The sequence below is a fragment of the Microtus ochrogaster genome, chromosome 7 (genome assembly GCF_000317375.1).
Source record: "Microtus ochrogaster isolate Prairie Vole_2 chromosome 7, MicOch1.0, whole genome shotgun sequence".
In the NCBI taxonomy this organism is placed as follows: Eukaryota; Metazoa; Chordata; class Mammalia; order Rodentia; family Cricetidae; genus Microtus; species Microtus ochrogaster.
In genome coordinates, this window is record NC_022014.1 from 53243953 (window position 1) to 53265208 (window position 21256).

Consider the following 21256-nt stretch of genomic DNA (forward strand, 5'->3'; position numbering starts at 1 on the left):
TCCTCGAGCTGGGGTGGGTATCAGAGCCATGGTGAACCTGCATTCTCTCTCCATCCACTCTATTCCTCGTCGCCCCCCCCCCCCAAGACTCAGCTCAGAAGCCTCCTGTGTCACCTAGACTGAATCAGGGGCCTTCTGTTCAGTTCCGCCAATGCTCCCTAGCCCAGACACTGATGGGCTGCAGGATGGTCCAGGCACGCATCGCATAGGGATGCTCAGGAAGCCTCCACTCCACAGAGGCACCAAGGACTCTAGGGACTGGGCAAAGAACAGTGAGGGAAAACAGCAGCAGCGTTCACCGTGGCCATGTAGTGTAGGGAACTAGATATGACCCCGCGGGTCTGTTCAGAGATTTCTGAAGAGAGCAGACAGTGCAGGCATGATACTAGTGGACAAGGAATACACTGGCTGGTTTTGTGGGTGAACTTGACACAAGTTAGAGTCATCAGAGGAAGGAGCCTCAGGTAAGGAAAAGCCATGAGATCCAGCTGTAGGGCATTTTTTCATTTAGTGATCAACTTTGTTCCTGTGTGGGGAATGTGGCCAAGCAGTTTTGCCTCACTGTAGCCCAGAAGTGATCTGCTATTTTGAGTCTAGTGGCTGAGTGTCCAGTGTATGTGTTTTGTGTAGGGCAGAAGCAGCCACCCAGAACTAAATAGGTAGGGCACCAGCCAGGGACAGGTTGCTTACTGAGCCCAGTGTCCTAACATAGATGGCCTGAGGAGTTTTCCCTCCCTTTCCGCTTACCCTAACCTTAGTATTGCCTACCTGCAAAGTGGCCTTGCGGACCCTGTCACTCATGGCTTCCATGTTGCCCTGCTCTTCCTCCAGCTCCTCCTCCAGCTGTGCAATCCTCGTCTCCAGGCGACGCTTCTCATCCTGCAGAGTATTCCTGAGGGGAACGCAGCTGCCTTGGGGACCCACGGGCGCACTCAGTCATAGGACTCTCCCTGGAAAGTGCTCTCCGGTGGCCCTCATTCTCTAACTTCAAGCTCAGGGTAGTCTGAAGTCATCCGAGATTACCTTGTGTCATGGTTTGAATATGAAATGTCCCTCACAAACTCATGCACTTGGTTATCAACTGGTGGCCTCAGATAAGTGACTAGATTCTGAGGCTTAATAAATGGGTTAATTCCTTGATGGATTCAGAACATGATGGAATTCCTGGATGTTAAGAAGTTGGAAGTGGAGGCTAGTTGGGGGAAGTTGGTCACAGGGGAATAGGGTAGGTGAGTGACCTTGGGGAATCCATGCCCTTTTCCTGTCTGCCACAAAAGGGGCACAGCCTCTTTAACAGGCTCCTGTGCCATGGTGTTCTTCACTAGTCTGAGTCCAGAATCAGCAGAATGGAAGACCTTGGACTGAATCCTCTGAAACCTGGACCAAAATAAGTCCTTTCTCCTTTAAATGGCCTCTTGAATATTTGAGCCACAGCAGAGCAAAATTAGATGTAACCTGCTAGGAAGTGGTGGGCCAGGATTCATACCCCAACCAGCACAAGCAAAGCCAGAATGGGGTAGGAACAACGTCTATCTTTTTCCCTGACACTACTCACCCAGAATGAATGAAATGCCACACTCCCAAATCCATAGGTAAAGACCATCAGGTAGAGCCTTTCCAAGCCCCGGTCTGACCTGTCAGGGCCCTGGTGATACTCTCTTAGCCCAGGTCCAACTGCCTCCCCTGCAGCCTTACCTTCCCGACAGGCTGCTAGCCAGCTCCTCAGCCAGTTCCTCCTTTTCTAGGTCAGCTTGCTTACGAGCTCTCTCAGCTGCTGCCAGGTCCTGAGGCAGGAGAGAGAGGCTCTAGCTACCTTGCTCCCATCATCTGTCCCGCACAGCTGAAGTACAATTCCCCTTCTGAGCCCTTTGTGGGAGGGAAGCCAAGGGAAGGAAATCCGTGCCTAGGCCTGGGGGAGCAGTGCGAGTCCCACACAGCTCCATGCGAGGCTGTGACCAGCAGGGGGAGCCTCTACCTCCTGGAGCTGCATGAGGTCTGCCTCCAGGCTCTTGGCTTTCTTCTCGTTCTCCTTTGAGGTAGCAAAGATCTCATCTCTGGAGGCACGGGCATCGTCCAGCTCTCTCTGGAAGTCCTTCATCTGAGCCTGAATGAGTCAACAGGACAAGCAAGATCCACTTTCACTCACCTGGTTCTCACAAGGATGTTTATCTCTGCATGCCAACCCCTTGGAATTTCCAGTTTATGTTGGTGAGTCCCTCATGTGTGCTTGGGCCCCAGGCCTCCAAGGGCCGAATCCTCCATGTGAATTGAGGAGAGTGGACAAGAACCAGCAATGGCGCCTCTAGTGGCAGAGTCGGTCATCGGCCTGCACCTCAGACAGAGGCAGGTTGCACCTGAACACAGTACCACCCACCTGCAGTTTCCGAAGCTGCTTGATGGCTTCCTCCCTCCCTTTGATGGCTGAGTCAGCCTGGAGCTCCAGGTCTTTCAGGTCCCCTTCCAGCTTCTTCTTGGCTGCTGCTGCCAGAGCCCTCTGCTTCCGCTCATCTTCCAGTTCTGTTTCATACTCATGCAGCTAAGCCAGGGAGAGAGGTACAGGCTACAGGGATGCCCCTCAGAGCCGGGGCTCACTTGGCTGCTCCCTTAGCTCCCAGGGACTTAGAGCAATCCCTGTATGTGGTGTATGTTGCTGGGGGTGTCCACCTACCTCTACCTAGTAGGTTTTAGGGGCTGAATTTAGGTCATGAATCTTGGCAGCAAGTGGGATGGAGGATGCAGGTGTCCCCAGCCACAGATGAGAGCTGGCTCACCTGCCGCTGTAGCTGCCTCCGCTTCTCCTCATTCTGTTCATCTCGAGCCTGGAGATCTCGTTCAAACTGGCCCTTGAGGGCCTGCATGTTGACCTCCAGCCGCAACTTGGCATCCTCAGTGGCCTGCAGCTCATCCTCCAGCTCCTCCAGCTGGGTTTTCATCTCTTCCATCTGGGTCTCCAAGGCACGCTTGGACTTCTCTAGTTCATGTACCTGGCAGGCAGAGTGGGCAGGGCATTTGTTTAGATGAGACTTCACCCTCACAGAATGGAGGCTCATGATACCAGAGTGGTGGCCCAGGCCTCTAGGGTCTGACATGATTCCTGATGGCTTAGCCTCAGCGGCTGTTTCCTGGTCTCCTGTGCCCACACCAGACTGATACACCTCACCGAGGACCTAGCTGGTGAGATTCCGCACCACTTACGTTCTTGCCCACGTCGTCCTTGGAGCTGACCAGGTCTTCCATCTCAGCTTTGAGCATCTTGTTGGTCCTCTCCAGCTCCTCCTTGGCCTCCAAGGCCTCCTCCAGGGCCCGGGCTAGGGACAAAGCCTTTGTTTCCTTCTCTCTGGCCTCTGCTTCAGCTCGGTCCCTCTCATCCGCATACTTGGAAGAGATGTTCTTCTCCTCAGCTAACAACTGGAAGAACACAAAACTCAGAGGCATCCTCAGTATACCTGAAGCTCTTTGAAGCCCAGATATGAAGAAGCCCTGTCACACTGAATGTGCCCAGTGCAAGTGTAAGCCAGTTAAGATAATCTTTCTCACTGCTAGAACAAACTGCCCATTGGGTTAGGACATCCTGCTCCTGGGGACAAAATAAATGTTTCTGTTGCATGACTACAAGTATCTTTCTTACAGAGTTAACTCATGTACCATGCTGAAGCATGTATGCACATGCTTGGAGAAAAGTCAAAGATGACTCTGTTCCAACTTAACACAACTCTCATCTGATGGAGGAGAGAGCAGTGTGTTACAGACCGTGACACCAAACCCCACAGAATATGGACGGGAAGGCAGTGAGAACCTCTGGCCCTCTAGTGGATAATGAGACTGTGGGTAGAACTGACAGAGTGACTGCTGGGAAAGGAGAAAGCAGGGTGTCCTGCATGAGCTCAGCACAATGAGGTCTGTCAGGGAGCACGGTCCCCTGAACTCCGAGCATTTGGACTCACAGCACAATCTGTAAAAACAACTCCATGTCACATATAAAATCATCTTCTTTTCTCTTTTTGTTTTTTCAAGACAGGGTTTCTCTGCTTCATCTTCCTGAGAGTCAGAATTTCAGGTCTGTGCCACCATGTCTGGCTGCAAAACTATTTTTTAATGTTTTTTTAACATTTATTTACATTTGTTTGTTTATTTGTGGGCGTGCACACACGTGCCACAGGATAACCAGAGGACAATTTGTGGAAGCTGGTCTCTCCTTCCACCAAGTAGATTTGATTTTAGGGCTGAATTTAGGTCATGAATCTTGGCAGCAAGTACTTTACAAGTTGAGCCATCACTCAAAAAAGATACATCAGCCCGAGTATCTTTTAATATGCCATGTGACATGCTAAGGGAGAAAGGCACAGATGTCTGTGATCTGCTTTGAAATGTACCCAAAATATTAAACATGTTAGTTTGTTGTGATTGATCTTCATTATAAAATAACTAGGACAGAGCTAAGTATGGTGGCGCACACCTTTAATCTGAGAACCCGGGAGGCAGAGACAGGCAGATGTCTGTGAGTCTAAGGCCAGCCTCGTCTACACTGTGAGTTCCAGGCCAACCAGGGATGCATAGTAAGATCCTCTCTCCCTCTTAGCCCCCAAAAGTAGGTTAAAGCCATGCAACACGGTATTAATGGATGATTCTGGCAGTGACTACACAATTGTCTTAACTTTCACTAATGAGGCATTTGGGGAAAGCGGGATTGACTAGTATACACTCTGAGGGAAGGGGCTGTGCCTTAGTGAATAGAACGTTTGCCTACCATGCAGGAAGCCCTGGGCTCAGTCCTCAGTACTGCATAAAACCGAGTATGGCACACCAGTGACCCCAGAGCTCCAAAGGTGGAGGCAGGAGGATTAGAAGTTTAGAAACTCAAAATCATATACCCTTTAAGTGTGCACTCACATTGTTCTGATAAATGCACCTGTTATGACCCAAACTCCTAAATACCAGCTCTACTATGTGTTACCTATATTTATTAAAGATGATTTTAGCTGCACATTGGTGGCACACGCCTTTCATCCCCACACGTGGGAGGCAGAAGCAGGTGGATCTCTGTATGTTCAAGTCCAGCCTGGTCTTCAGAGCTAGTTCCAGGACAGGCTCCAAAGCTACATAGTGAGTTCAAGACTAGCCTGGCCAACAGGAGACTGCCTCAAAGAAAGTGGAAATTAAATGACGTGCTCTGGAGAACAGATGCTTAGAACTACTTATAACACACAGCAGTGCTTCTGAGTAGTCACTGAGTGCATGGGATAAATGACCCTCGTTTTTTTAGGGCTTGTACCAGCCCTGTGGCTATGTATGTGGGCAACTGTTACAGTGTTTGTACTTAGAAGAATCTCAGTGGTAAGTATTCCGATGTGTTCATGCCCTGACCGAGTGACCCTCATATGTCATGGTCACCTAAGATGAGACAACATAGCCTTCCACTGCTTCCAGCAAAGTCCAGATGAGATTCAGACTTCCAGTGCCACCACAGTGCCACACAGAAATAACCTCTCCCCATGTTCAAGGACAGGGCGGTGAGCTCTTAGACCTACCTGATCAAATTTCTTCTGCTTCTTCTCCAGATTGGATACCAGTTGCCGCTGGTTGTCCAAGTCCACGACCAAGTCATCCAGCTCCTGCTGAAGCCTGTTCTTAGTCTTCTCCAGTTTGTCATAGGCAGCGGCCTTTTCCTCATACTGCTGGTTGAGACCCTCCATCTCCTTCTGCAACCTCTTCTTCCCCTCCTCCATGGTCTCCAGGGTGCTTGCAAAGTCCTGCAGCTTCTTCTTAGAGTCTGAGAGCTGGAATGGCCAAAAGTTGGGTTCTGAGAAGGGAACTTTCTTTCTCCTCACTGAGGAGATCCAATAGCAGAGAGAGCTAGTGAGCAAACAAACCACACAGACCCAGAGGAGAAGAGAGGACCTGTAAGGACCGCAGAGAAGAGGAGTCACAACGAGGAGAGGAAGAGAGGTGAGGATGCATGGTAGGCCCCAGCATGCTGTCCACACCTGAATGTTCAGGGTGGAAACGTGGCGTTCCAGGTTTTGCTTGGCCTCCGTCTCCTCATCTAGCTGGTCCTGGAGGCTGTTCCTCTCATCTTCCAACTGACGCAGCTTGGTGGACACATTGAGTTTCTGCCGGGTTTCTTCTTGTAGTAGCTCCTACAAGGGAAGGCATGCGTGGCGGGTCCAGGGATGCCCCTAAGGAAGTAGGCACTCCTGGTCTCCCAGAAGGTACTCACTTGAGTATCCTGAAGCTGGGATCCGAGGGACGCCACATCCTTGGCCAGTTTGATGGCCTTGCCCTCTGCATCATTGAGCATGCTTGTGACACTCTCCACTTCATTCTGAGGGGGTGAGAGACTGGTGAGTTGAAAGTCTTATCACAGAACAACAAGAAGAGCCCTTCTTACTCAGAGTACATCACGCACCTTTGTGGGAAGGGAGCACAGAACCTCTTTGGTGATGGCCATGAAGGTAATGGAGGAGCAGTGGGGAGGAGAGAGCAGGCCCTACATTTTCCTCCCCAGTGCTAACGAGTGGACAAATCAGTACTGACTTTCAACACTGGGACTCTCAGATATGCAGCTCATCTCTGCCAGCTTTGGTGGGGATTTGGAATCCAATAAGGTGGATCCTACCTGGACCCAGTCAATACAATGGTGCTCTGGTAGGATCTTAGAACTGCAGAGTTCTAGGGCCAGGATTCCCAACTTGTAGCTGATGGGTTCCAGAAGGAGCCACAGAACATGAGGTTTTGACAAGAAGAATTCACACAAGGGAATGCAAGGATGCACCTCGAGGAAGCCAACTTGCTGGCAGCCACAGGGACTTGGGAGGCTGGACAGCCGCAGCCTGGGGTGCTGGCCTCACCTGTAGCTTGTGAACCTTGTCATTGAGCTCTGCTCGGGCACGCTCCCCGTCGCTGCACTTGGATAGCACCTCCTGCAGTTGCACCTCCAGCTTCTTCTTCTTGTGCTCCACCTCCTGCTTTGCCTGGCCCAGGACACGCAGCTCCCCGGCCAGCTCAGCATTCTCTTTCTCCAATGTCTGCTTGTTTTTGTCTAGATTTGCCTTGGCCTGCCGAGGGAAGCAGAGAGAGGTGAACTTGTCCTCTCTGTCCCTCTTTCTAGTCCATCTCATCCAAGGGAAGGGGCAAAGGGAGCATAGAACTTCTATAGTGCTTCTGGGCTTCCTGTTTCTTAACCCTAACCCCATCAACTGTTTTCATGTCCTTCAGGCCTGCTCAGTGTGGGTTACCAAATTTTAGGACATTTCCCAGGAAAATATGAATTCCAAGTTCTTTTTTTTTTTTTTAACAACTTCATGTTCTATCTTCTGACTGTGGGACTCTTTATTCAGATGGCCACACTTGTCAAAATGTGTTGAAAGGTACACGTAAAGTTGGTGAATTTAAACTGGGTGGGTGATGGCGCACGCCTTTAATCCCAGCACTTGAGAGGCAAAGGTTTGTCTCTGTGAGTTCAAGGCCAGCCTGCTCTACAGAGAGAGTTTGAGGACAGCCAAGCCTACCCAAGAAATCCTGTCTCAAAAGAAAAAAAAAAAAACAAAATAAAAATTGGTGAGTTTAGCCAGGTGTGGTAGCACACACCTGTAATCCCAGCACTCAGGAGGCAAACCCTGGATGTGAGACTAGAGTTGTCTAATAAGACCCTGTCTCCAAAGAAGATACAGAGGGTAGAGAAAGAAAGGAGGGCAGGCCATGGTGGTTTATGCCCATAATCCCAGCACTCCAACTGAAGCAGGTGGATTATCATGAGTTTCAAGACAGCCTGGGGTATAGAATGAGACCCTATCTAAAAATAAGAAAAGTGTGGGGTGTAGGGAGCTTGTTTACATATTTCAATAATTCTGACTCCCAAAAAGCAAAGTAAAGACCTGGCCTTACCTTCCCTCAAGGCAAAAACCAGTCCACGTAGCAGTGCCTGCTCTGTTAGTGGGGCAGGCCCACTCCACTTGACTCTGACTGCCTGTTATCTATCATAGATTGTCTGATCTCCCTGCTATCTGTGTGATCAATTTATTTTACCAGCCAGCTCCCGTACATATGTGGGTCACCTAAGGAAGTGTTAAAAGCAGGAAACAGGAGGGGACTTCAGCTAGTGAGGAGGATGCTTTGCAGCTCCTGAGTCCAGGCAAACCACCCAGCTTCTAGATCTCCCACAACATATCTGGGCTGCACAATTTCTCTAAATCTGAGAATCACAAATCTCATAGCTTTTTGGGTTGTAGGATATTTGTATCTGTACATAGAGAGGCACCTTGGGGGATGGCTCAGGCTGAACGTGATTTGCCTACTTCTCACAGACTATGTCCACGTAGCCTAAAGATCTTTATATCAAGTATCTTGGCACACCTGCATTCTGATTATGGCCCAACTCATGAGGTCTAGGGTAGAGTTTTTCACTTGTTGTGCACAGAAACTTTTGGGTTTTAGGAACATTTCAAGATTCAAAGTTCTAGACAAGAATAGGTGACATCAGCTGTCCTGATGTGGTTTCTGGGGTGTTTCCTGAGCACACACCCTTTTGAACTGCTCCAGCTGCTCCGTGAGTTCCTCCATAGCTTGTGTGTGCTTCTGCCTCATCTCCTGGACCTGGGCCTCATGCGAACGTGTCTCCTCATCCAGGGCCTTCTTCAGCACTGTCACCTCCTGTTCCCTCTTGGCTCTAGGGGAAAAGAACACAGTGGATCACACTCAGGTTTGCCTGTGACAATACTGTGCAAGGAGACAAGAGGTCTCCTGGTACTCAGAGCTGAAGTTCTCCTTCACCGTGTGAGCCAGAGTGACTTGTCTAACCTCGCTACCCTGCAGTGTTGCATTAGCTGTGCAATGGGGAGCATTTTAGTTGCTGGCAGAACCTCTTAAGGCTGGCAGACCAGCATAGAAAATATAAGTAAGAGTATGTCCCTTAAATATTTACACTTCTTGGAAATATTTACAGCACTTAGTATGCACTTACTGTATGCCAGGTCCTGAGCTAAGATTTTTTTTTTCCTTGAAGTAGAATTTCACTCACTACATAGCCTAGGCTGGTCTCAAATTCACAATCCTTCTGCCTCTACTTCTGAGTACTAAGATTATAAGCATGAACCACCAGGCCCAGCTGGACATGATTTTTCTATACACAGCATTTCATTCTCACAGAAACTCTACAAAGCAGTGGTGTCATTTCCCACAGGGTCACAACTACCATGTGACAGAGCTACAAGATGAAGCCCAGCCTGACCTGGAGTTTTAGCCACTGCTCTGGGTTTTTCTGCATCTCTAGCCAGGGAGGGAAACAAAAGGTGGGACTAACCTTTGTACACATATAAAACCCAAAGTGTGGGGAATCCCTACCATAGGACATGCTCATTAAATGAATAGATATCCTATGTTCACAGAGACAGAATATTGTCTGGAATATGGTTTGTTTCCTCTATTTACTTGTAGTGAATCTTAAATAGGAGACCAATATAATGAATATTATTTTTAAAATTTAACATAAAACATATACACATGCACACATACAGTGAAAGAAATTACTTAAAAACCCTAACTATGGGTGGAACTGGAAGAAATTTCCTTTTGACATCTGTTCTATCATTTTAAAGTTGTTCTTCAATTCTGCACTACTGCTCTCTTGCAGATAAAACTAAACATACTCATGTTCTAGACACAAACAGGTTTGCTCGGAGCCCACAGCCTCTGGGGCCCAGCCCCGTACCGGAGCTCCTGTTGTGTGGCTGTGCTGTCCAGTGTATCCTCCAGCTCCGTCTTCAGGGCTTCCAGCTCCTCCCCCAGGTCTCGCTTCTGCTTCTCAGCCTTGTTCCTGGCAGCTCGCTCTGAGTCCAAGTCCTCCTGTAGGTCTGAGACATGGCCCTCCAGCTCTCGAATCTTCTTTAGGGCATTATTTTTCTGGGCAATCTCTTCATCAAGCCTGCCCGGGATGGAGAACCCAGATTAAGACCCCACAACCAAGGCTATCCAATGCCACCAAAAACTGTTCTGGGGTTGGCTCCTGTGTCTCAAAGTGTAGGAGGCTCAGCTTAAAGAAAGCAGTGTCAATCCCATGGGCCTATTTCCTTCAATGGAAGGAAATGAACGGCGCCTAATCACCTGAAATGAAGCAGTGAAAAGTAGTTCACCAACCTGGTGGTTCTTTGCTCTTCCAATAGGACCCAGCCTCTACCTGAATTGCCCAATATCCTGAGCATTGTTTAAGCCCTGATCCCGCAGGGAATAGAACCCATCCCTATGAAAGAGGCCCCTTGTACTTTACATCCTCCATCAATAAAATCTATCCCTATGCTCATAATAGATCCTTCTGGAGGCCTAGCGCTGAGCTCTGGTCCTGTTGCATGGTAAACAACTCTTTATTTCTAAGACAAAAACTGGCTTATGGAATCCAGGCTGTCCAAAAAGCTGTGATCCTCCTGCTTCAGTCTCCTGAGTATTAGGATTACATGTATACACCATCACATTCAGCTGTGCTGTCGAACTTGACTATGATGAATGGGAAGGCCCAGGATAAGGGTCAGGCAGGTACTCTGATGTGCGTACAGCCCAGTGGCTCCCAAAGAGGTCAGGGTCTTTCGGGAAACAGGCTACTGCTCCAGCACAGACTAATACACTGGAGTCACATTTTTCATTAGTTACCCAAGTTCTGCCATGCACTCCAAGTTAGAAAAGAGAGATGATCCGGAGACTAATCAAAAAGCCTGGGGTTCGAGCCCCAGCTCTGCCTTTTACAAGCAGTGTGGGCAGGTAGTTGTGTCCCCAGAGAAGTGAGTGTAAGTGTGGTACAGTAGTTGTGTCCAAGGTGCTTCTGGAAATGAACTGAATGCACAACACACTACACAGATTGTCGTTTGCTGCTGCCATATGCTCAGCCTGAAGCCAGTCAAATGCCAGGATAAAGGAAGAACAGAGGGAGTAGGAGGGCAGGTGACCCAGGCTGTGTGGCCAGAAGCTGGGGGAAGCCGCCTGCACAGAGGGTAGGATGGGGAGGATGAAAGCCTCAGATGACAAATTTTGGGCACCCCAGGTGCTGCAATCCCATTGGAATGGCGAAAAGAGAAGTCAAATGTGAGGTTTAGGGGTGAGAGCATAGTTGAAAAGGCTTGAGGAGACCTGGTCTGAGAGACAACATCCATCCCAAGGGCCTGAAGCCACCTCAAAAACCAGAGGGTCTCTGGACACACACACACACACACACACACACACACACACACACACACACCCTGCACCTGGCCAGGGCTGCTTGCAGCTCCTCCTCTTTCTTTGCTAGCTGCATCTTGAGCTCCGCAATCTGCGCCTGCAGGTCCGCGATCTGCTCGTGGTAATCACTGGCCTCACCCTCCAGCTTCCTCTTTAGTTTCTCCAGCTCTTGCCGGCTCTTCTCCTCTTTCTTCAGCTTCACTGCAAGAGAGCCAGGGCTACTTCAGCAGGGGGACACCAGGAAGAGGCCTATGCCTTTCTGCCTGGGCTGTGGACATTGCTCATTCTGCCCTAGACCCTTCTCGGGTGAAGGGAGTATCAAACCTGGGGAAAGACACCCCCCCCCCCCCCCCCCCCGTCTCACACAGTGTGGAGCCCAGATAGCATCTTTCCCATGATAATCTGTCTTTCTAAAGGTTCCTTTCTGATTTTTCTGGTTTATTAGTTTTTTAAAAAAAATATTTATTTTATCTCTGTGTGTGTGAGTATGAGTGTCTGTGTCCATGTGTAGCTCTCTCTGTGTGTATGTGTGTATGGCTGTCCGTGTTCACGTGTGAGTATCTCTGTGTGGGGGTATCTGTGCAAGTGTGTGTGCACCTGTGTGTGAGGCATTTGGAGGGCAGAAGAGGCTGCTGGAACCCATGTAGCTGGAGTTACAGCATCTGTGAGCCACCTACTGTGGGTCTAGAGCCAAACTCTGTCCTCATGATTTAGCACTGGAGAAATCTAGGCCATCTCTCCAGTCCCTGTGCAATAGTTTTTAAAGTGGCTCTGTAGAATAGTGGATTTTAAGAGGCCATTTCATAGACACACATGGTGGGACTTTGCTTGTATTTACCTCAATTACTCTCTTGTCCCTCCTCCCCTCTCCTTCTGGTCCCCTTTCTTTATTCAAACAGTTCCTCTTTCTGCTTTTATGGTTTTTCTTTTTTAAAACCTGATTCCATATGAGAGCAAACACATTTTCCTTTTTTTCTCTCCCCATCGCCCTGTCTTGTCCAGCCACCTGCCCTACCTTAATACCCCTTCCTTTCTATAGACCCCCTTCAACCTTTGTGTGCTATGCCTATGCACTCATTTAAAATCAAAACTCTACACTTGCATGCACAAGACTTTGGGTTCCATTCCCAGCACTGCATAAGCCCAGCACAGAGGCACACCTGTAATACCAGCATTTGGGAGGTATCAGAAGGATCAGCAGCTCACAGCTAGCTTTGACTACATAGTAAGTTTCAGGCTAGCCTAGGCTACATGAGACCTGCCTCCAAAAATAAAGTAAAATAAATCCAACAGGATGACTCAGCAGGTAAAGGCATTTGCAGCCAAGTTTAACAATCTAAGTTCAATCCCCAGGAGCTGTACAACAGAAGGAAAGAACCAATTCTACAAAACTGTCTGTGACTTCCATGTGCATGCTGTGACATGCAGGACCACACACACTACACATATATATGACATATATACACACTCAATCAATAAGTAATAAATTTTTAAAGAAAATGGAAAATAAAATAATAAAAACATCAAATAAAATATTAAAATCTAGACAAAATATGTGTCTTTGAGTACAGTTTCATTTCACTTAACTTCTGGTTCCACTATTTGTCCACTCACCCTCTAGTTCTGAGATCATGGACTCATGCTTGCTCTTCAGCTTTGTGAGGTTTTTAGCTTTTTCTTCCTCTTCTGCTAGATTGGTTGTCAAGTCGCTGACCCTCTCTTCTAGGAGTTTTCGTTCCTTTGGGGCCAAGGGGAAAACAATCATTACCATGGTTTTAGTTTCCCTACATGATCTGTTTTATTTCTGGCAGCTTCTATATGAACAGTTTAAAAAGAACCCCCTTCCTAATCACAGGCACCAGGAGTTCCAGCTGGCAGAACTTCCTTAGGAACTTCCCAGGCTGCTCACTACCTTCCTTAGACCAGTGTGTCCTGCATACTCAGTGTTCAGCTAAGGGACTTCCCCATTCCTGCCACACGACAGCTTGGCTCTGCCTCAGAACCTTTTCAATGCAGATCAGCCTTCTGTTCCTAACTATTTTCCAAGCTACATTCATGCCCCCTCCTCCAGAAAGTCTCCTTGGAGATCCCCTAGTATTCCACTCCTAACAGGGTGAGCATCTTCAGACCCTGGTCACAGTGGTAATAATTACTTCTATCTTGCCAGAGTGTAAGCCCCAGTGTAGGACACTGGCCTCCTGCTCCATGAGCACCCTGATCCACACAGACCCTACCCCACAGGGGCCTAGCTGATGCCCAGTTTGAATTAATGGAGTCAGCTATCTTGAAATTACTAACTGAAGTGCTCCCCCATTCTCATAGGGTGCTGGACGTGAGTCCCAGGCAAGCCCGGCACATCTAACTCACTTTTGAAAGTTTGTTGTTCTGATCATCCATGACCAAGATGTCATCCTCCAGTTTCTTGATCTTGGCCTCAGCTGTGACCTTCTCAAGCTGTAGTTTCTGCCTGGCAGCCTCCTCCTCCTCCAGCTGCTCCTCCAGGTCCTTGGTTGGGAGAGAGACAAGCATCACAGCCTTGCTGGAACAAAGTCACTAGAGGAGATCTGGGTCGAAGATTCCCACATGCTGCTGTCTCCTCCAGAAAGGAGGAGATGGACACCCATGTAGGCTACTCTGCCTTGCTCAGTGTTGGTGACATGTCTTTACTGGCGTGTCAGTACCATACTCCAGACATTCTTTCTGTCATTCCTTCCAGAGGCAAGCAATTAGGCCCCACGAGTGTGTGTGTGTGTGTGTGTGTGTGGGAGCGGCAGGGGTGCTGAGAATTCTCAGCACAATTGGAAGGAAGTGCTAGACTGTAACCTCAGAAGCCTGGGCCATGGAAGGCATCATGGCTTCCTCCCTCCTTCTTCTGGGGGCAGTCCACAGCCATGACAGGAGAAAGCCCAAGCAGCCCCCATGATGTGGCTAAGGAATTGGCACCTCCCGCTAACAGCCATGAGAATAGGCCACAAAGGAATTGATCTTTTAGCCTGTTTAAGCCTTCAGATGACTGATTGCTTTTTATTTTTTTTATTTTTTTTTATTTTTTTTATTTTTCGAGACAGGGTTTCTCCGTAGCTTTTTGGTTCCTGTCCTGGAACTAGCTCTTGTAGTTCAGGCCGGCCTCGAACTCACAGAGATCCGCCTGCCTCTGCCTCCCGAGTGCTGGGATTAAAGGCATGCGCCACCACCGCCCGGCTTTGATTGCTAACCTCATGAGTGGCCATAAGTCAGAATCACTCAACTGAGCCCCTTCCCAGTTGCTGACTACTAAGATAAATATGGAAGATTTGAAGCTGCTATGTTCAGGTTGTTCATTACAGTGTTATTCTCACACCAAGCTGCTAACTGGAAGGGGGTCAGCATACAGAATACAAGGCACGAGACAGAGCAGGCTCTGGGGACTTGTGTTCAATCCCTGCCCTAGCTCTGTGGTGTTGGGCAGATAACCATTGCTCTCTAAGGGTGTGTGCCTCCCCTGTCCAGCATCAGGGCTGTGTATCATCAGATGCCTTCACGAGGGTCTAGTGAATCTGTTCCCATCATAAGGTGCCCCTGCAATGTCTTACCAGCATCTGCTGAGCCATCTTCTTCCTCTCAGCCTGCAGTTGCTGGCCCCGGTCCTCCTCTTCCTCCAGGCGGGCCTCCATCTCATGCAGGATCTCTTCCAATTCCTGCTTTTTGGCTGCCAGCCGGACCCGCATCTCCTCGGCCTCAGCATACAGCTCTGTTTCTGCCTGCAGCTGCTCTTGCAGCAGATTCTTCTCCTCAGCCAGCTGCATGCAGGATTAGGATGCAGGATCAGGAGGTGGCCATGAGGGGATCCAAGTCTCACTCCTTGCTCTGCAGCCCTCACAGCTCACTGTACACTTGTTTATACCTGTGTGTGCTTCTGCTCCAGCTCCTTTAGCTCAGTCTCTGCCTTCTGCTGCCGCTCCTTGATCTTCTGCATCTCCTCCTCCTTGGCCTGCATCTCCTCCTCCTGCCGTGTCACCTGGAGCAATGGCTTTACCTGCATAGATACACATAGGGAGCCATTTTCATCAAATATTGGACTGGTTCTCAGCTATAGATGATTTTGTCTAGGTAACACTGGGCAATGTCAGGTACATAATCAGCAGTTGAAACAGGGATGGAAGCTTTTATTGGCATCAGTAGGTAGAGACAAGAGGTATGGGCTTACATTTAAGAACAATTTCTAGGAACCTCTCCCACAAGACAGAATTGCTGAGCTTAAACTCAAAGATGAGGGACCTTTCATTGTTTGTTTTTTGTAGTCCTGGGGATTGAACCCAGGGCTGTGTGCTTTACCTACCAGGCCTCTTATTAGATACATTTACTAGAACAAAATGAGAGAAGAGCCAAGGGAGTTGGACATAGTTATGCATCTTTGGAAGAAAAAGATCCTGCATTGCTGTTTTCCTGTCACAGTCACTGTCACAGTAGTGCATGGCTGTCACCTACAAACCTTACAGACCTGCATGTGAGGCCTGACTTCAGACCTCCAATTCCAGAGTCACTTTGGATCACCTCCCATCCCCATCTCTAGAGACCCCAGTAGGGCTTGGGGCTGGGAAACTGAAGGAGGTCAGGTGGCTTCTGGAAAGGTGCAGAGTCAATCACTCACTTTCGTGAAGAGCCTCCACCATTGCCAGTTGCGGAGCTTGAGGTAGGCAGCACAGTTCCTCTGGATCACCTTCATGGCTGTCAACTGTTGCTGCCTCTTTATGAAGGCCCTGTGCAGAGGAAGGCAGGGAGCCGTGAATTGCTTCCCTCATGGTTCACGGCATCATTCCCTGTATAGGACACCCCCGTTTGCTCCAGCCGATCTTTCTGAGCATCAGAATATAATCAGAATATTAACCAGCATATTATCTGATCAAGCCACTTAAGCTGGCTCCCAGAGCCTTTCTCAGTAGGTAAGGGAAACTTCAGGCTCACAAATGCCTCTGAATCAAGGCTAGAAATGATATCTAAGGAAAATTCCTATGCTCTGTTTCTACAAGGATTCTTCACACCCTACCTGTGCCCACTGAGTTCTGACAGACTTCTTTATTCCTTGGTAGTATTTCAGAATTCTCAAACCTTAATACCAAACCAGCACTATGTTTCTTAGGAGCTTCTGAGTTTGAAAAACTACAGAATGATGACAACAAACCCATTCTGCCATGTTAGGAGCCTTGTGGGCTGTGGGTACATATAAGAACACCAATTATTAAGAGTACCAATTATTTTGGGAACAGGAACAATGGCAACAGATAATTTAATGATAATATTTAATAAATTAGGGCTGCTGTTGCACTAAGGGCTCCCCAGTATCTGGACGTAACCATATTGAGTCTCTCTGACACAATCAAGGCTCTGCAGATGTGGTTTGGACTATACCTGATAATAGCCCACATTCCAGTCTTTAGCACCTGAAAGATCGCTCTAGGTTGTTTCCTTCCCTCCCTTCCTCCCTCCTTCCTCCCTCCCTCCCTCCCTTCCTTCCTTCCTTCCTTCCTCTCCTCCCTCCCTCCCTCCCTCCTTCCTTCTTTCCTTCCTTCCTTTTCTTTCTTTTCAGACATGGTTTCTCTGTGCTGCCCTGGCTGTCCTGGAACTTGCTCTGTAGACCAGTCACTCACAGAGATCAGCCTGCCTCTGCCTCCCAAGTGCTGAGATTAAAGGTCACCATGCCCAGCAGGGGGTATCTTTCCTTGAGGAACTTGAGTTTTCATCTCAACACCAAGCAGAACTGATGAAGCATTGCAACTTCTAGTGTCTCCCTTTATGAATCTTATTTGAACATGGGGCTAGAGATACAACCAAATAATCTTTCCTCTGATACGGTCTCATAGTCTAAGACTTCTGAAATGAACCAGCCACATTTCCAAGCCCTCTCTAAGCATATTTCATTAACTCCTCTTGAACAATTTTATGAGGCAGAAATGATTGCACTCAGGAGAAATCTGAGCACATAAAATGAGAAATTGAGAATGAGAACCCAGGTCTGAAACTCTCAACCCACTGACTGTTGTTCTGCCCTTTCTGTACCATAATCCTCATACATACACATTTCAGTTGGTAGCTTCTGCTTCCTCTCAGAGAGAAGCTGTTGATTATGGGAGTGTCTTAAAATAGATAGCCTCTTGGAATCGGGGAATCCCAGTACAAAGCTGGAAATCCCCTTCTCTGGACTTTAGGTTTCTACTCTGAATTTGGGGAAAGCTTTAGGATACAGGAAATTGTATTTACTTTCTGGCCAGGTAGCCACGACACATCGCCTGGAAGGCCATGATCACATCAGTAATCTTCAGGTCTCGTTCCTCCTCCAGGTGGGCCAGGACTCCCGTTCGGAAGAAGATTTTGCTCTGCCCAATCCTGTACAGGTTGGGGTCAAGTTCCAGGGCTTTGATCTGAGGAGAGAGAAAGAGAAAGGCTGCTATTTTCAACTGTTCTGTTTGTTCAGTGGTGCCATGTATTTAGGAACCATTCTACCCAGATCAGCAACTGGAAATATGACTCAGAGCTGGGAGGTCACAATTGGATGTCTGGGGAGGGTCCCAAGGTTAAACTCACCATGAGAATGCAAGCTTGCTTTCCATCCATAAAGCCTTTGGGGATGGCGTTCGCTGCCAGGATCTCATAGCTTAAAACACAGGACAGAAGTTACACACTCATCTCCATGATTCATGCTTTCTTCAGGGCTTGCTCCCCACTGCCCCACCAACCACAGCAGGCTCACCGTTGCCGGAACTCTTGGAAGACAATCCTGTTGGGGAAGCCCTGACGGCAGATGCGGATGCCCTCCAACACGCCATTACACCGCAGCTGCTCCAGCACCAGAAATGCGTCCAACTTGCCAGACTATGGAAGTGGAAGAGGCCAGTGACCACTCGAGCAGCAAGGTCCAGACACCAGGGCCAGAAAACTAACCTGAGGTCTGTGGGGTCTTCACAGCGTTTAGCTGAGGTACAATGTCCCCTGTTGCCATCTCTGGGTCTTTATATTTTCTTTGGCATTATTTGTTCCATAATCCCCATTGTACTTGGTGGTGCTAGCACCCCTGGCTAGAAACTGGGTCTGTTTCCCCTTTACTATCCTCTCCCTCACTCCTGGTCTTTGCTAATCCATAGCTCTTACCTCCCAAGTCTCTCCCAGTAATTTTCTTTTTTCCTTTTTAAAAATTTTCCACTTTTTAAAATTGATTTTACTGAGCTCTACATTTTTCTCTGCTTCCCTCCCTTCCTCTCCCCTCCCCCTCTACCCTCTCCTATGGTCCCCATGCTCCCAATTTACTCAGGAGATCTTGTCTCTTTCTACTTCTCATGTAGATTAGATCTTTGTATGTCTCTTAGGGTCTTCTTTGTTGTCTAGGTTCTCTGGGGTTGTGAATTATAGGCTGTTTTTTTTTTCTTTGATTTATGTCTAAAAGCCACTTATAAGTGAGTCCAATAAGTTTCTTTAAAAAAAAAAAAAACCTCGGGAGACAGAGACAGCAGATCTCTATGAGTTAGAGGCCAGCTTGGTCTACAGGGCAAGTTCTAGGAAAGGCTTTAAAGCTACACAGAGAAATCCTCTATTGAAGAACCAACCCTCCCCCAAAAAAGGAGTTGTAGTGTATTAGTATATATTATGTTCTTGCATGCCTATGAGAGCATACATGTGTGGACATGTGTGGTGTATGTGTGTATGCGCCTGTGTATGTGATTTGTACACATGTGAAATGTGTATACTCATGTGTGTGTATTCATTTGGAGGCCGAAAGTTGGTGTCAGAAATCTTCCACTGTACTCATTGACTCATTCATCCAAACTCAAAGTTGGACCAGTCCTGCTAGTCTCTTAGCTGAATTGTTTTGGAAATTCCTTGTCTCTGTCTTTGGAGATTAAAATTACAAGCAGGCCACCATACCCACCTAGTATTTATGTGAGCTTCTGGGGTTCCAAGTCATACTTGTGTGGCAAGCATCTCTCCCAACCTACATTCGTATGCCATTGTCTGTGTCTTTTACCCAGACAACTGCAGCACCTTCCAACTCGGTCATCTCCCCCAGTCCTGCTCATTCCTCCTAGCTTCCCATTTGGTCTAAAACATAATTTTGATCATGACCTACTGTGTAAACTCCTTCAGTGGCTTCCTATAGACAGGAGGCCATCACAAAAGGAACTCCATAATCCAGTCCAGTCCCATCCCTACCTCATGTCAATAAGAAACAAGGGGGCTGGACGATGGCTCATTCCATAAAGTGACCACTATAAGCATGAGGCCCTGAGTTCAAATCCTCAGGACCCATGTAAAGCCAAGCATAATGCCATGTGCCTGTAATTCTAGAATTGTAAGAAGGAAGGCAGGGATAGAGGATTTCAAAAAGCTAGTAGGCCAGCTAAACTGTCCTGTGTGGTAAAGCTTCAGGCCAATGAGAAAGCTGTCCCACATGGAAATGGAAGGTGCCTAAGGACCAACACCAGAGCTTGTCTTCTGACTCTACAGTACACTGTGTATGTGTACATGCACACAAAACAAAAACAATACAAAATGAGCTAGCTATAGTTTTCTTGCCTAGACTCATTTTCTTACCCCCAGTCCTTGACCTAAAGGCCTCCAGACACACCCATACCTCACTATGCACGTCACCAAGTTGATGTCTACCCATGTCTTTTAAAATGACATTTATTTATTTATATTTATTGTGTATATGTGTGTATGTGGGATTGGTGTGGGCACAAGTGTGCCACAGTGCATATGCGGAGGTCAGGGGAAATCCTGTAGCAGTCAGTTTTTCCCTTCTACTATGTGGGTCCCAGGGACGGAACTCAGGTTATTAGCCTTGATTGACATCAAGAGCCTTTACCCATTGAGCCATCTCCCCAACCCATCTATCCATTCTTAAAGTTCTTGCAGAGGTAGATACTCCAGTTTTTTGTTGTTTTCCTAATTTACCATTGTGATTCTAGCCTGTGTGTTAAGGTCCCTGGGCTCCTGATATTTTGGGGAGAAATGGGGCACATAATGAGATGTCCAGCAGCCTTCCTCGCCTCTCTGTACTGGATGCTATAGCAATCCCCTTCCACTTGTGACAAGCAAATGTGTACCCAGTGATTTCTCCAGCACTGCATCCTAAGTGTCAGTCACAAATAGCAGCTTGGCAAGTGTTTTCTAGAAGAATGGAAGGGTTGATGGCCTCACACCCCATGCCACTACCTAGATGAACAGTCTCTGGAAAGAGTCCCTTCCTTCCTTCCTTGATTTCTGTTGCTTTTAGGCATGGGGAGTAGGCCCCAAATCCAGACAAACTGTCCACTGTCCTTGAGGCTGCTCAGGACAGGGACCAAGGTCACACCTCTTTTTCTGCCCCTCCACCTCGTTAGTCTGCCTTGTTGCCTCCCGGGTGCCTCTCTGCAGTCCTCCAACACTACCTCGTGGGCAGGAGCTCCAGGCTGGGGGGTACCTCACCCTCTTCTCGTGATTGGGGATGATGCAGCGCACAAAGTTAGGCGTGGTGTTGTGCAACGTAGTCATCAGCTTCCCTAGCTGTTCTTTGTAGAGCTGGCCCACAGTGCGGAACATGCCTTTCTTAGTCTTGGAGGCACTAGGCAGTGAGCTCTCGGTCATCTTGGCCATCTGGTCCAGGCCCACAATGCGGTCCACTGTGGGGTACATGAAGGATGATATCAGTCTCTGGGCCACTTCAGGAGTCCTACACTCTTGTCACAAACCAGATGACGAGACTGTGAAGATGGTGGTCGAGGGAGGTGTTCCTAGACCACATCTGGGGGTACCGTTCCCATTTTTCTCTGTGATGGTCAGGTGTCTCCACCTCTAGCTGAGGTAAGGGCCTTGAAGTAGTGTCAATTTGGACATCCTTGAGAGCACCTGAGTGGCAGATGAACCAGTGTCCTCTCAAGGATCACAGAGACCTAAGGAGTCAGTTTCGTTCTTGGTGCTAACTCACTGGGTAGCCTGGCCCTGGACCATGTTGTGCTTCAGTTCCCTTTTCTGCAATGGCAGCAATAGCAGCATCTTATTTATTTATTTATTTATTTATTTATTTATTTATTTATTTATTTATTAT

General features: G+C 48.1%; 1 protein-coding gene across 4 annotated transcripts in view; it reads right to left on the reverse strand.

Annotated features, from left to right (window-relative positions):
• The window catches only part of Myh11 (myosin heavy chain 11), a 100331-nt gene that overhangs the window by 12806 nt on the left and 66269 nt on the right, over positions 1-21256 (reverse strand). For all 4 annotated transcript variants that reach the window (XM_005350355.2, XM_005350354.2, XM_005350357.2 and 1 more), the window contains 22 exons: positions 20638-20831; positions 17927-18048; positions 17761-17830; positions 17437-17597; positions 15830-15938; positions 15083-15214; positions 14772-14978; positions 13567-13704; positions 12814-12937; positions 11229-11400; positions 9707-9919; positions 8521-8665; positions 6849-7055; positions 6218-6322; positions 5985-6137; positions 5529-5777; positions 3196-3408; positions 2772-2984; positions 2375-2536; positions 1976-2104; positions 1696-1784; positions 769-892 (listed from right to left, as the gene is read on the reverse strand). In XM_005350355.2, the coding sequence (XP_005350412.1) occupies positions 769-892; positions 1696-1784; positions 1976-2104; positions 2375-2536; positions 2772-2984; positions 3196-3408; positions 5529-5777; positions 5985-6137; positions 6218-6322; positions 6849-7055; positions 8521-8665; positions 9707-9919; positions 11229-11400; positions 12814-12937; positions 13567-13704; positions 14772-14978; positions 15083-15214; positions 15830-15938; positions 17437-17597; positions 17761-17830; positions 17927-18048; positions 20638-20831 (3431 nt within the window). The remainder of the gene's footprint in view (positions 1-768; positions 893-1695; positions 1785-1975; positions 2105-2374; positions 2537-2771; positions 2985-3195; positions 3409-5528; positions 5778-5984; positions 6138-6217; positions 6323-6848; positions 7056-8520; positions 8666-9706; positions 9920-11228; positions 11401-12813; positions 12938-13566; positions 13705-14771; positions 14979-15082; positions 15215-15829; positions 15939-17436; positions 17598-17760; positions 17831-17926; positions 18049-20637; positions 20832-21256) is intronic.